The sequence below is a fragment of the Aulonocara sp. 'chitande type north' Nkhata Bay genome, linkage group LG12 (assembly GCF_057382095.1).
Source record: "Aulonocara sp. 'chitande type north' Nkhata Bay isolate Kocher_YH1m ecotype deep benthic linkage group LG12, A_spYH_male_GT1.1, whole genome shotgun sequence".
Classification (NCBI taxonomy): domain Eukaryota; kingdom Metazoa; phylum Chordata; class Actinopteri; order Cichliformes; family Cichlidae; genus Aulonocara; species Aulonocara sp. 'chitande type north' Nkhata Bay.
The window spans coordinates 475716-489334 of NC_141355.1; the positions used below are offsets into that span (position 1 = coordinate 475716).

Genomic DNA, 13619 nt, shown 5'->3' on the forward strand with positions numbered 1-13619 from the left:
AGGGTTCCGCACGCCGAGGTGAAGCGAACGCCGCCCCGACGGGCCCGTCACAGCAGATGTTCCAGATGCAGCTGAGTGTCAAATGATGTTTCGGGTGGCGGCATCGTCCATCTTAGCTCTTTTAATGTGGGAGCTCCTCTGCATCCTGTCCCTGCTGGCATGACGAATCGAGGCACATCGACGGTTACACACTTTAAGTAGATTTGTGCAAATGACACTGAAATATTGACTTTTAAAATGGCCCAGACCTTTTGAAAGCGTGGCAGTACCATTTCATGTGCATGAGTGGAAATGTAACACACAATATGTATGTGAATACAATGCTGCGACCATACTGATTATGTTTAGTTCATACTGATGTGTAATTCATCACAGTTTCTCCAGTAGGCGCAATTTCCCCAATTTTCCACAGCCTGAGGCTTTCAAAGTCACGTCTAGACTGATGCATATATTATACCAGGGACACCCATTCACTAAGGACTGTGTCTGAGCGCGCAGCATATAAAGAATCTTTTCATTGTTGTGCACAGTTTGGTATAAATTAAACAGCTACAAATAGGGAAGGCCTGAAGAAAATAGCAGTATTGTGACTGAAATGTTGACATTTTATTACTTTAGCATTTCATCTTACATTACACTCTGTTGCACTTCATAAATAAATACTGACCTGAACTCTGCTACATTTATTTTACAACTTTATTTATGTAGTTGGGTTTTCTGATTCATTTTCATAGATTAAACTAGCCAAAAGCAGACAAAGTAGCAGTATCTTAACATGCTTATTCAGAACTTCATAGGCCTTTATAATAGAACAAAAAGGAGTCAGCTGTATGCAGACTGTATAAAAGACTAATATGTATAAAGCCTGTGTATACTGTCAGTCGTTAGTGTTTAGATAGTTTAAATACTTTTTGCTGACTTTAAGTGGTTTTCTTAGAAGTCGGTTTGAAAGTTTTTATGTACTATTTTTATTAGTACCATATCTGCAGAAATGGAAATATAAAACACTTTTGTGGTATTTTTATTTTATTTTTTAAGTTCTTTATTACCTCTTTATTCTGAATTAACTGAAAACTCTTTTACAGTGTATTTTAAGATGTGTTTGAAAATGTAAAGACATTGTTAAAACTCAGTTAAAAAAAATTGGATGCATAAATAAATTAGATGCAGTTGAAATCTTTATGGACATCACATTTCTATTGATATTATTTATGAGGATAAATTTAATAAATGTCTTGTGACTGTCAAAGTTTTTTTGTGTGTGTGGTCACTGACCTTGGGGGTCAGAGTTACTTAAACTAGTTTCACCGCACTACCACGTCTATTAGCACAGTCACTGATGTGCCTTCTGTGCTGTGAAACCTATAATTAGTCCCAATATACCCTTTTGACCCTTTCTAACCGACTAGTTACCCTCGCCTAACCTTATCACGTGTCCCGGGGGTACATATGCAGTCTAAGGAATAAACTCCTACTACCTGGCTGGTCTTCAACAACCGCCGGCCGGATTCAGCTCACACCGAATGGCTTTACGCCTCCAGACCGCTGCTTATCCCTACTGGACACGCATGAAAGAAAATAAAATAAATAATAATAATTAAAAGATTTTGTGAATTATTTTTTGATGCGGGTAACATATTTGCTTTGCTTTTCGTAAATTTTTTTTTTTTTAATCGTTTTTAGTGATGCATTGTGACTCCATGTGGAAGAAATTTAACAGTTAAACCGTTAGGTGGGTAATGCAACACCACACACACACGCGCGCGCGCGCGAAAAAGGCCTCTACCGTTTCTAAAATTAAAACTATACCTTGTGAATGTAAATAATACACATACATAGGTAGAGTAGCATGCTGAGTGAATGTGTATTTTTGTTTGTTAAAGAAACAAATCAGCTTTTCTTTTGCTAGTGTTGGGCAGCTATTACACATCCGGGTCCTAATTAGGTTTCTAACGAAACCTTGCTGGCGCGGCCTGTGTATAAACCTTTGTTGCAAACGCAATAACTTTAAACTTTAGTCCCCACCCAAACAAGCGAAAACAATTATACATCTAATTAGCGTTTAAATGAGTGGAAACATTATTTAACCTCTGTCACCTTTACAAGCCATTAAACAGTCAGGCCAGGCGCCCTCGGGCATCCCCCTCTGCTAAATGACGGCCGGCTTCGAGAGAGAGAAAAAAATACATTATTGAAATGAATCATTAGTTTACGTTTCCTTTTGTATCGTGACAGGCACAAATCCCAAAGCAGAATTTCCCCCATTTCAGACAGATTAACCTTGACAACAAAGCATTCCTCAGAGGGCTTCAAATAGGAGGTGGAAATGACCGCACAGATAAGAGGAGGGTCACATTCTCAAAATATCGCCCCACTGTCCTATTATATATGAGCAATGATATCCTTTTGACGGGAAAACGACAAATGTGGGGGTTTTGTTTTTTGTTTTGGCCTGTTTGCGCCCCATACAATTTATTTTCTATGTTTTGATAAGTAAGTGCCTGAAAACATGAAAATTTCTTCATAGGTATAGTAATAGCATGACATTCAAAATTCATTGTCTATGAGTCATACATATGCAATTTGTATCTTGTTGTATCAATAGTACCAAAAGGTTTTAATTTTAAAGACTTTTACTGCCGCCTTGCAATAAATTTAATGCATTAAACTACTAAACTGCAGTAATGTGAACAGAGCCGATTTACTCTACTTGAGGATATAAGATGTGTGGTTGATGAATGCATTTGTGTATGAGTGTGTGTTTTTATGAATCCAGGTGCAGATTTTAACATTTTGAACTATAAAGGGCTCTTATGTTTACACAGCTTCCAAGTCATGCCTGCCAGTGACTGAAACAGCAGCAGGGGACACCGCGGCCTATTTCAACAGGGCAAATCCGGTTGGAGAAACTTGAACAATGCTGATAGAGAGGAAACCCTCTTCAGCATGTGAGTGGAAGACTGGCACAAATACCTCTGTTTTTATGAATTACAAGAATTTAATGTTTATTTTATAGATACAGAACAGTCATTCTGCTTCATTTATTTACTTTGAATTGCTGCAAGTCAGTGCCATGGTACAAGCTTCTCAGAGCGGCTCAAGAGTGTTTCAAAAATCAAATCTTGACGTTTTTTTCTTGTTTTTTTTTTCCTCAAACAAAAACATTTCAATGTGTTTCGGCACACCCTCTCTCTCTGATGACATGCAAACGTCTCGTCTACCTAGAAAGGCTGATGGACTATATAACATATGGCTTTTTTGAAAGCAATAAAAACAAGGCAAATCAAAAAGTGCATCCAACACACAAAAAAAAAAAATCAATTCCAGTCTGTGATGAAAGTCTGTGTTAAGTTGAGGTCTCTCCTCTGTCCTCACTTTGCTGGCTCAATGTCTGCACTGCTCAGGTAGGAGGTGGCCTGATGTAGACCTATTGCCATTTTCAGTTCAAAGGTCAAAGCAGACCTCTTCAGGGGCCTAGAACAGATGCCCATTGTTGACGCAAAGATGCATTTCCTTTAAATAAATACAGCAGGGTTTATCCAGCAGAAAGGAGTTTCAGCCCGTGATTGCACCCTGCAGGTTGCTTAAGCCATCGACAGGCAGGATTGTGTTTCCTGTCTGTTTCCATTCCCACAGTGCTGCTTGCTGTTAGCCCTGGTGGACAGCAGTCATTATCTGGGCCCATAGTCATAGTTAGAGGGGCCGCTGGTGGCTGAATACATGTTAGTTGTGGCAGGGTTCATGTGATGATGGTATGTGTGTCCTCTGATACTAGGTAAAGGGTAGGGTGACGGCCTGGTCTTGGCTCCCAGGTAGTGTTCATAGGTGGTGGGGTACTTGTAGGGGTGGTGGTGCAGGGTGTCCGGGGGTAGAGGGTGGGGATCTGGCCGAAGGTCGTGGGGAGGGCTGGGCCGGCCGCTTGTGATCGGGACGGCGTGCAGGCCTCCTGGGACGGGCAGGGCGGGGCTGAGGACCCGGGACATCAGCTGGTGAGCTGGGTCTGCGTGTATAGGCGTGCCGCTGGGGTCTCGCTCATATTCCCGCCTACTGTCTTCTGTGAAGGTAAGGAGACAAGAACAGTCAGCCAACATGCAAATACCCACCACTAACAATATTTTCATAGTTTCTGCACTGAAAAGCACAATAAATTACTGCAGGTACAAGTTTTTGAATACTCAGTGTTTTTGACTTGTAGGTGTTAAGAGATTGCATATAATGCTTAATAAATAAGTGCATTTTTTACAAGTGTAAGCAATGTTTAGGTAACTATGAAGTGTACACAGAAGTCTGTCACATTATTGTTTAAATAAAAAATTCTGCATTTCAGTCGAAATGTTGCAGAATAAATTCCAGACAGCAGCTTCCCAGCTTATATTTCTCTCAGATGAAATGTACCATTTAAAGCTAATAGGAAGCTCCCACTTTTATAAACATTTAATTGATTTAATTCTTATTATAGAACTAATAAATACGTCAGTCATCGTCATGTCAAAGAAATCTAATTTCCATTGCCTGCTTTACTGCGGTATGACGCTGCGGTCTGTTATAAAACCACATAAGAACCCCTATTATGTTTGCAGTGGATGACATTGACTGGCTGATATTTGATGTTTAATTAAAAGCCATCACTGGCCTGATGCTGCAAATGCATCACTGGGCTTCTGTTAAGGATAAGGTGGGGAAAGAAAAAAAAAAGAAAATGAAAGAAGAAGTGAAGTATACTGACAGCTGAAATAAAAGATGTTATTTAGAAATGCTGAATGAATTTTCAGGACTATATTTCATGTTTGATAGCAGGCGTGAGTTTTGAAATGAAACAAAGAGCGAGCTGCAGACCTTTCTCTGTGCCGTTCTGCTGAGGGGGAGATGACATTGGGTTTCTTGTTCTGGCAAAGGCACTCATTATTGGCAGAGAGCCTGGTCTGTGATTCCTGGGCCTGGAGCAGGGAGAGTGGATTCAGTTACTCATTTAATGAATGTCAAAGGCACAGTTTCTTTATTATGTATTAAAATGATCCACATTTTAATCTCGTGGATGAAATGTACACAGAATACAAATGTGGAACAGCCGTACATTACTCAGATTATGTTTTTGTTAAATAATAAAAACAATCCTCTATAGTTCTGTGCAATTTCTCATTGCTGGTTTTAAAAAATGAAGTGATCTGAGTCATTTCCAGACATGGAAGCAGTATTTCCATTTGTTGAAGTTGTCTGAGTAAAGTATTTGGGTGGAGTTTTGCTACCTTGTCTCTAATGCCAGTGTCTGATGATCTGTTAGTGACAGAAAATCACACTTGGCTGAGCTTCAAACAATATCCAGTAATTTCTGAAATTTACATCACCTTGTGTTCTTTCCTGTGGCAAGTTCCACCCCATCTGCCCCATGTGAGACATTAAACAAGCAACTAAACTATTTTGCAAAAGCTTTCTGGCCCTGGCCTGCTCTGCAGTGCAATTTTTTTTACAATCATGTGGAAACATGCCAATAAAATGGTGGCCTAATATATTTCATTGGAAAGCTCACCAATCCTCTGGGTCACAGTCCCTGAAGCCCTTTGCAAAGGGGTTACTGGCTATCTTCAGCTGTGTGATCTGAAAGTAAAGGGCAGCATAAAATCAGTCATAACGCTAAACACAACGCCTTTCCCGCTTACATCACAGCATTTACTTATTAGAAAGGATAGCAGCGAAAGTCAGGTGTAATACACAGAGCACTCTGTCATAATAACACACACAGCTGTCTTAAATGCAGGTTTGATGGCTACAGTATCATGTATATTTCATTTATTATTATCATTACTTTTATTATTATTATTGTTGTATGTAATTGTGCTCTTCTATAGCATTTACACCCATATAATGTCATATACAGACAGGTTTGTATGTGGGGTAAGAAAAGAGTCAGTTATTATTTTTAATATCACTTTAATAGCTTTCTTATCATAATGATCATCATCATATAATTTTATTATATTTCATGTTAAATGTATGTGCATTTTTTTTTAATTTTAGCTCAATTTACATTTTATATGGAAGTAAGAATCCTTACGAAAAGACGCAGAGCGCCTTCGTGCGTAAAAGTAATTTATTTACCATTTGCCATAAACATTCAGCATCAAAACAGAAGCGGCTTGTTTTTAGTCCGTGTCCTATCTCCGTGAGCTAACGGGTCTATTAATCACCGTCACGCAGCGGCTCCCACACACTTGGATTCGGTGTAAATAGCTGAAAGGAAAACTGAAGCCAGGTTCCTTCTATCGTCGTTATGAGTCGCTCCAAATAAGCGATGAGCGCACTGATGTTTGAATCTAAACAGACACGGGGACTGATGGAAAACAGAGTAGGGAGCACGCGGGGATGGGGTGCAAGCTGAGCTCACAGAGCAGAGGCAACATTTGGGCGAAAAAAGCGGAATTATTTTTTATTTTTTTACGCAAACGCATAAGACAGCCTCGATTAAACAGTAGTTAAAAATACACATTTTAAAGTCTTTAGTTACTGAATTCGGTTTAACGTAACACGCTTACATTACCTCTCTGTGCTGATACGTTATTCATGCCATAACTGCACTGCGCGCATCATGTTTGAACAACACACGGTTTCTGTGTGCGTTTAGTTGCTGGCTTCTCTTGCACGACAGACCGTATTTGAATTTAGATGGAGGGTCATAAAAGTCGCTTACCCTGTGGTTCTGGTACGCTGTGACCGCTGTGAAGCGGGTTTCCTCAAAAACAAAGGTTTTGTAATTCTCCTCTGCGTATTTCTCGCTGTCCTTCCGGGGATCCACATAAACCACATGAAACCTGGGCTGGTAGCGGTGCATGGAGTTCAGAATGATCTGTAAAAAAAAAGCAAAGCAAGCCTGCTCAAGGACCGTCGACTTAAAGTGTACAAAAAGATCATCTTTGATCGCATGCTTCAGAAAAAACCCAAAACAAAACATGCGATTGAAAATGATCACTGACGAGAGATTTAATGAATAATTAAATAAATAATCGACAATGTTAATTTAAATTGCACTGGAATAAGGTAAAACGTGGTCAAGACCAAATGAGACCCGGGTTCGATCTATGAAACGTTTTTACCGCGTCGGCCATCTCCACGATTGTATGAGCAAATTTGGTAATCTAAATAACACAATACCCCGAGGGAGCCTGGGTCTCCCCTTAAAATCCGTTGGCATGCAGATACAGTTCTAGCTAAACAGTAATATTGTAAATATTTAAGGGCCGACTGAGAATATATCATGTGGATGGCTCTCATTTAAACACCGATTAGGCAATAACAGAAGAAAACTAACTTTCTGGTGAATCCTCGGGACACTCGATCTGTTACAGATCATTGTTTTTCAGTATTTGCTTAAGTCCCCCAAACTCTCCTGATTTTACATCTAATGCAAAGACAAGGAAGGGTGGTGGAAGGGTTTGAAATGATTTCCAGTGGTGAAATACTCAACTTCCTTTCAGGGATTTTTGGAGGAAAGCCTCGTGTGCGGTGCCGTGTTTGAGGACAGAAAATAAGCGTTTGGCAAAATCAAAGTTTTAGAGAAAATATCGTTTTTTTAACTACTACAAAATAACTTATATCGATCAGTTTTAGGGGAAGAAAATGTATCTCTCTGTATTATTATTATTATTATTATTATTATTATTATTATTATTATTATTATTATTATTATTATTATTATTACCGGGATTTAAAATAAATACATAAATACAACAATTCTTTTGATTTTTTTGTATTTTGACCGCTTAATGTGGAAATGTGATTTTATGTTAAATTATGCTCTCTAATTAATCAAACAGGCCATCATCTATACTATCACTGTAATCAAATAAATGGTTTTATATTTTTCTTAAATGATTTTCTTAGGGGGAAGAACACTTTATCATTTAACGAGAACTCATGAGGACAAAGTACCCGCTCGCTGTGTGATTTTTCTGGCCAAGCTTGGGCCTCTTGAGCACTCATTTAATTCCAGTTTTGTACTCACATGTCCGTTGTCATCCAGAAGGTTGTTAGTTAACTTTAGTTTATCAAATGAGACGATCTGCTTCATCCACTGTGCGCCTTTGGCCGGAGAGTCTGGGTGGTAATGGACCCTGCCCGGTGTGGCGGGATCAGCTTTGCCTGCCACCAGCCACGACGAGCTGTGGAAAGCATACCTATGAGGGCCATAAAAGGAAATTAAGACCCAAGGTTAGAAGTTGCTCGCTTAGGCATGCAAAGTGTCTATGCATGTGTTGGCGTGTATGAAGAGTAACGACGCTACATAACGCTACCAAACGCTTTAAGATAAAGGGAAAAATAAGACACTTAATTGATCGTTAATGTCAGTATTTAGTCACCAACATGTTTGCAGTATAACGTGGATAATTGTTGAAAAGGATGTGTCTCATTGTTAAGTTCTTAAGTTGTGTTTTCCAAGTTTTTATGCTCATTTTGCTCGGTACCCCAGGGTGGGTCTTAAAAAACCAAGACAAGCACAATGTTTTCCTGTCCCGCCCTGACTGAAAGCGGTGTTTTACTTGTCTGAAGACACATGAAAAGTTACCTGTAACGTTTGTCATCTACAGGCAGGAAGTCCATCAGGAGCATGTAGTCTGCCATGGGATCCATCCCAAATATTTTCACTTGGAAAGTTGGAAACATTCTCCTGACAGAGGAAGAAAAACACGGGGCGACTGTTAAAAAGCAGCAGCTTTAAAGCGGCTTTTAATGCTTTACGCGCTATTTTTCTAAAACCAATCATCAATGTGTGTGTGTGTGGACGGTGAGTTAGTGTAAGAAAACAAATGATTATGAACAAGTGTGTGTGTGTGTGTTTTTTTAAAGTGTGCAGTTTGCAGAAAGAAATGTTGCTCGAGCTTATTTTTGCCCGAGCTCGAGGCTACAACAAGGTTTTTAAGCTCTTGGAAATGACGTGATTTAGCCCGTGCGTAACCGGATAAAAAGTCTCCCTCATCTCAACGGAACTTTGCGTTTGTTGCCATTTAGCTGCGCTGTTGTAACTTCTGGCTGTAACTTCTCTCCTGGTTTTTTGATGAATTCCAGAAACATGAAGATCTAATCACATGTGAATACACACGTGCTCATAAGCGTCACGTGCTTTTTACAGAGTACGGTTTAGAGTTTTTGAACTTTCCATCATCCTGACTATAGGAAAAATAAATAAATAAATATATGTATATATAAATTGAATCTGCAAGCAACAACAAGAACACTCCTGCATACTGATCCACTGATTATGTTATTTTCTTAACAATCATTTTCTCAGTTGACAGCAGAAAATAGGCCGAATCCCTTTTGTGTGTTTTGCTCTGCGTTTTAGTCTACGCTCTGCCCCCTGCACTGTGGCGCTTGTTTTCTCCCCATGCACTACACGGGTTACTATGTAAGAGAGATCCATATCCTCCAAGAACATGAGCCGAAAGTTGAGTAATCCGCCGAGACAGTGAAAGGGATCCTAAAATCAACGCTCAATTAACGTCAGTGTTGTGGCTAGGTGAGGCTGAAGGAGCTTTTAAAGTGCTGTGCTGCAGATCTCCTTTCTCCTGTCACGCAGTGCACGGCGTGGAAACTCAACCCACACTTTTAGGATTTGAGCAATTATGTCATGCCACTTTACATAGATGTGTTTTTTAAAATAAAATAGGAAGCATGGTTAGCACGATGAATGTTAATGTGGAACACTATCGGCTCTTCCTAGGGGTCAGAGGTCAGGAGAAATGTGTTTTGCCTAAAGAGACAAGAAGAATGACGTGTTTTTTCAGCACATTTCAATAAATGATCATATTGTGTTTTATTAATAACCAAATCCAATAGATTTTAGTCCATTAAATGCAACCAAAACTGAGCGCGTGGAGCGGCGCTTCCATAATTTTGAAATCGAAGAAAAAAAGAGAAGAAAAGAAAAGAAACCACTGTAATCGGCTTGTAGGATCTGATCCTACATGTAAAGACTCATAAATTTTACGACCACAATGTTTTTTTTATAACAGCAGTGCGTAAAATTGGGGCAGGATGAGGGCGAAGAAGCCCAGGAGAGTCACACTTATCCTTATTAGATCTATAAAACGCAACTGGATGATGGTGTTTACAGCCGGCACACACACACACACACACACACACACAAATACAAGCCTCCTTGTATTTGACCTTGTTTTTGAAACATCTCCAGAAGCTTAAAACGTGTTGTTTGTTTTAAAAAACCGAAGCGAGAAAAAAAAATACATTTTCTAAAGCAGTATGATTTGATGGACAGAGACGTGTGAAAAGTCCGCTGAATATTATTTAAAAAACATCACAGGCCTTCATGTGCATGGCACAAAGTGATGTTTTGCGTCAGCTGCCTGAGCCCATGACGTTATTTAAAGTAGGAAATTATATATATATGACTAAATAGCAAGAGTGAAAAAATATGGAGTATTTTCTTAATGAAATTGTTTTTATTACATTATATAACTTTATTTTCTAGTCTATACTTACAGTTGCTAATCTGCACAGACATTCGCAGAAAAAATAGTTGCTTATCCTTTCCCGGTTTGGTTCTTTGCTCAGATGTTTCAGTATATATTAAAGTATTCTGTCCTATATTATTTTTCGAGTCTGCATGAGGAGAAAAATAACTCCAGCGCCTCTGGCCTGTGTGTAATGGGTACTCACCTGCCGGCCTTGGTGACGATCATCTCCGTGCCTAGCTGGTTAAATTCATCCCATAAAGCTTTCATCTCCAACTGAACGTTAATGTTGGCAACTTTCGGGTTCTTCTTCACTATAGTTTTGCTGTTCGGCGTAGAGTTTGAGGACGATGAGGAGCAATTGGCGGTCCCGTTGTCGTTCGACGGGGCCTGGCCCTGGTTGGATCCCGGATAGTTGTAGTTGTGTTGGGCGGCCGGGCAGGGCTCGAAATGGGACTCATGCTGACTGTAGGGGTCCCCGGGGGAGGGAGAGAGGTGGTAGCCCCCCGGCGTGTTGAGGCTGCTCAGGCTGCTCGTCGTGAAGGCTGCAACATCGCAAAAATGGGACAGCTGCGTCAGCCACGGACTGGATATGGCTGAAATCATCCCAGAAAACTAGATTTTACTAAATATGCCTTTCACTTCAAGTCGATTATAACACAGAGTGAAAAACAGAAGCAGGATTCAGCGATCCCCAGAGGAAAGCGCCAAGCACGAACGCAATCGTTTCGGTTTAAAAAGTTTCCGTCTCGGCTGTTCGGCAGTCCCTGAGGTTTCATCCACTGCCAGCATACTACGGGCTGCCTGATCTAAAATAGGAGACCTCCGAAAAGCAAAGAAAAGAAAAGTTTTCCCCAAAAAGCGGTGCGGGTCCCGTAGAATCTCCGAACTATTCGAGGAAACTAACTCGGAGTGCGCATGAATTGGTTTTCGCTCGTGATCGATCGCGCTGTGAGCGGCCTCTGTTGTGCGCTGCTGCAGTGTGTTAACACTGCACACCAGTCTCCTCTCTTATCTGACGCAGAGGGCCTCCCCTTTGCGATAAAACCGGTTCTTATTTCTATTTAGATAAGGAACTGCAGGTAATGTGCCTTTTCTTCGCCTTGCAACCAGACTGATTGACAGAGAAGTGCGCCCCTTTTTAATGGCTTTTCCGGCACCCATTTAACTTTTGGATAAGGATATCGCCCACATCACCCCCGTTAACAAACAATGGAGGATGTGCCAGGCAGAGGGGAGTGCAAACGCTCTACAAGGTAAACACACATTGATTTGCATGAACAAACAAACAGGCAGCAGGTGACTGCAGCCCTCTCCTGATGGACAAATAGACGCATGGGATGGATATACAGCCCCCCACCCCCCTCCAAGCTGGGTATGATTATTATAGTCTGTTTTTACCATTACGCACGGGGCGCCCGTGTAAACCCTCCTCCTCTTGGCTTCATGCTGAATGTATGTGATTCTGTCCACGAATTAAAGTTGTTTCTTGGTACACCACTTTGGGATTTTGGCACGTTTGAACCCCCCCCCCCCCCCACGCTACCCACATTCTGACTGTTTTGTTTCCAGACTTCTCCTCAGTGATGGTGAACACGGCGATTAAAATCTGCAGAATTTTTTTTTCACAGTGGCTCAACTCTGTGACACTTAAAAAAGAAAACAAAACTGTAATTTCCTTCCATACTTTCCAAAACAACGCACTCATGCGCGGTTTTGCGCATTTCAAAAACGTCGGAGAATCAGGCAAACCCAAAGTTGCTAGGGGGAGAATTTCGGGTGAGACGTACACATGCTACATCAGCAAACACAATTACCTTCCATTTCCCGGGTGACAGTGCTGTAGTGCATTTTAAAGGAACTGTGGTTATGCAGGTCTGACTTGTCGAGGCCGGTGCCGTGTTTTTCAAACGCTGCGTTTCCTGTTTGCTCTGCAGCCGAAATCAGAGAGGCAATACTGAAAGCATTTGCCTTTGGAGAGAGGGGACCGCCGTCGTCCATAGGCAAGAGATCGAGTCGTTAAAAGCCGTCCCTCCTCCTCCTTTTCCCCCGCTTTCCAACCGCGCAGAAAGCAGGAGAAGGCTGTGCACAACGGAGAGGAACATGCGCTAAAATTTGGGGGTGGTTTCTCACATTCCGCCACTGGCTCTCCGTGGGTTCTTATGAAGGTTTTCCCACGATTACAGTGAAGACGCCAAAAAGCCTGGCGATGCTCCGATTTGCGTGACGAACCCCTAAACGCGTCCTGGTGTCAAAGCATAGTTCATCCGCTTAGAAGCGAGAGAGCGGAGTTTCTCCTCCGATCGCTGGCGGGGTGGTGTCATCTGAGTCCTGCCTTGAGGAGAAGCTACTACTGCTGCGAGAATGTCAAAAGTGAGCGAGATCCACGCCTCCCCTGCATCACAGTAGGAAAAAAAAGTGTGCGCGCTCTACACTCGATGTTTTATTTCAATAAGACCTTGTCAGTCATTTGGATTCGACTCCAACGTCACCGCAGTGTCCCGTCTTTAAAGAGCGCCACTTTTCCAGTAAATTACGCGTATGTGCCGGCGTGCGCATACTTAGATTTCTCGAGAGTTTGCGTGGAGCACGAGGAGCAATAACAGCTCCAAATCTGATGAGTGCTTTGTGCGAGGGTTCAGATCCAAAATGCAGTTTTCTTTAAAAAAAGAAATATGGAGACAAAAATAAATATCAAGTAACCCACACATCTGACTTCTTTCTCAGATGCTTTGAACGTTTAGTGAGTCAAAAAAAAAAAAAAAGAAAAAGAAAAGAAAAGAAAAGAAAAGAAAAGAAAGAAAGAAAGAAGAAAAAAGCAGAATATAACGAGAATATGTTTTAATCCAAGCAATTATTTATCTGAGAGGCGCAGAGATGGAAACCAGTCAGAATGCAGATGCACTTTTGACTTTTGAGGAGTGTCCAGCCCCTGTGTGCACACATTTTTCCCCAAAAGCCATCACATTCAATTAGTTTCGTGTCAGACACACCTGGATATACACGACACAGACTCGCAGAAACAGCACCCTTGCAGTCAGTAAAAATGAGAAGCATACACACGTGGCATTTCAGGCTGGAGTTGGACTTGACCTCTCCACCTCCCGCCTTCAGTCTCGCTTTGTTGGTTCTCAGCTTATCGAGGTTCAACTTTAA

The 13619-nt window shown here is 41.2% G+C and overlaps 1 protein-coding gene across 2 annotated transcripts; it reads right to left on the reverse strand.

The window, feature by feature from the left end:
- Positions 1–1008: 1008 nt before the first annotated feature.
- On the reverse strand, positions 1009–13237 carry tbx1 (T-box transcription factor 1). Of its 2 annotated transcripts, XR_015131711.1 has the most exons (9): positions 12281–13237; positions 10669–11059; positions 8558–8659; positions 7997–8168; positions 6686–6841; positions 5528–5595; positions 4837–4937; positions 2098–4054; positions 1009–1558 (listed from the first exon to the last, which is right to left on the reverse strand). XR_015131711.1 is itself a non-coding variant. In XM_086313106.1 (8 exons), the coding sequence occupies exons 1-8, from the start codon at positions 12462–12464 to the stop codon at positions 3672–3674; spliced, it is 1506 nt and encodes a 501-aa protein (XP_086169232.1). In that variant the 5' UTR covers positions 12465–13236; the 3' UTR covers positions 2442–3671. The 2 variants fall into 2 exon arrangements, 1 of the variants encoding a protein (XP_086169232.1); XM_086313106.1 differs by lacking the exon at positions 1009–1558 and having other exon boundaries at positions 2442–4054; positions 10669–11008; positions 12281–13236.
- Positions 13238–13619: the final 382 nt, after the last annotated feature.

Excerpts from the sequence above, each read along its gene's own strand:
- tbx1 (XM_086313106.1), bottom strand. The coding sequence starts at position 12,464 with ATGGACGACGGCGGTCCCCTCTCTCCAAAGGCAAATGCTTTCAGTATT. Across the intron at positions 8,660-10,668 it reads ATCGTCACCAAGGCCGGCAG|GAGAATGTTTCCAACTTTCC; the intron begins GTGAGTACCCAT and ends TTCCTCTGTCAG. Across the intron at positions 4,055-4,836 it reads GCAGAACGGCACAGAGAAAG|AAGACAGTAGGCGGGAATAT; the intron begins GTCTGCAGCTCG and ends TTACCTTCACAG.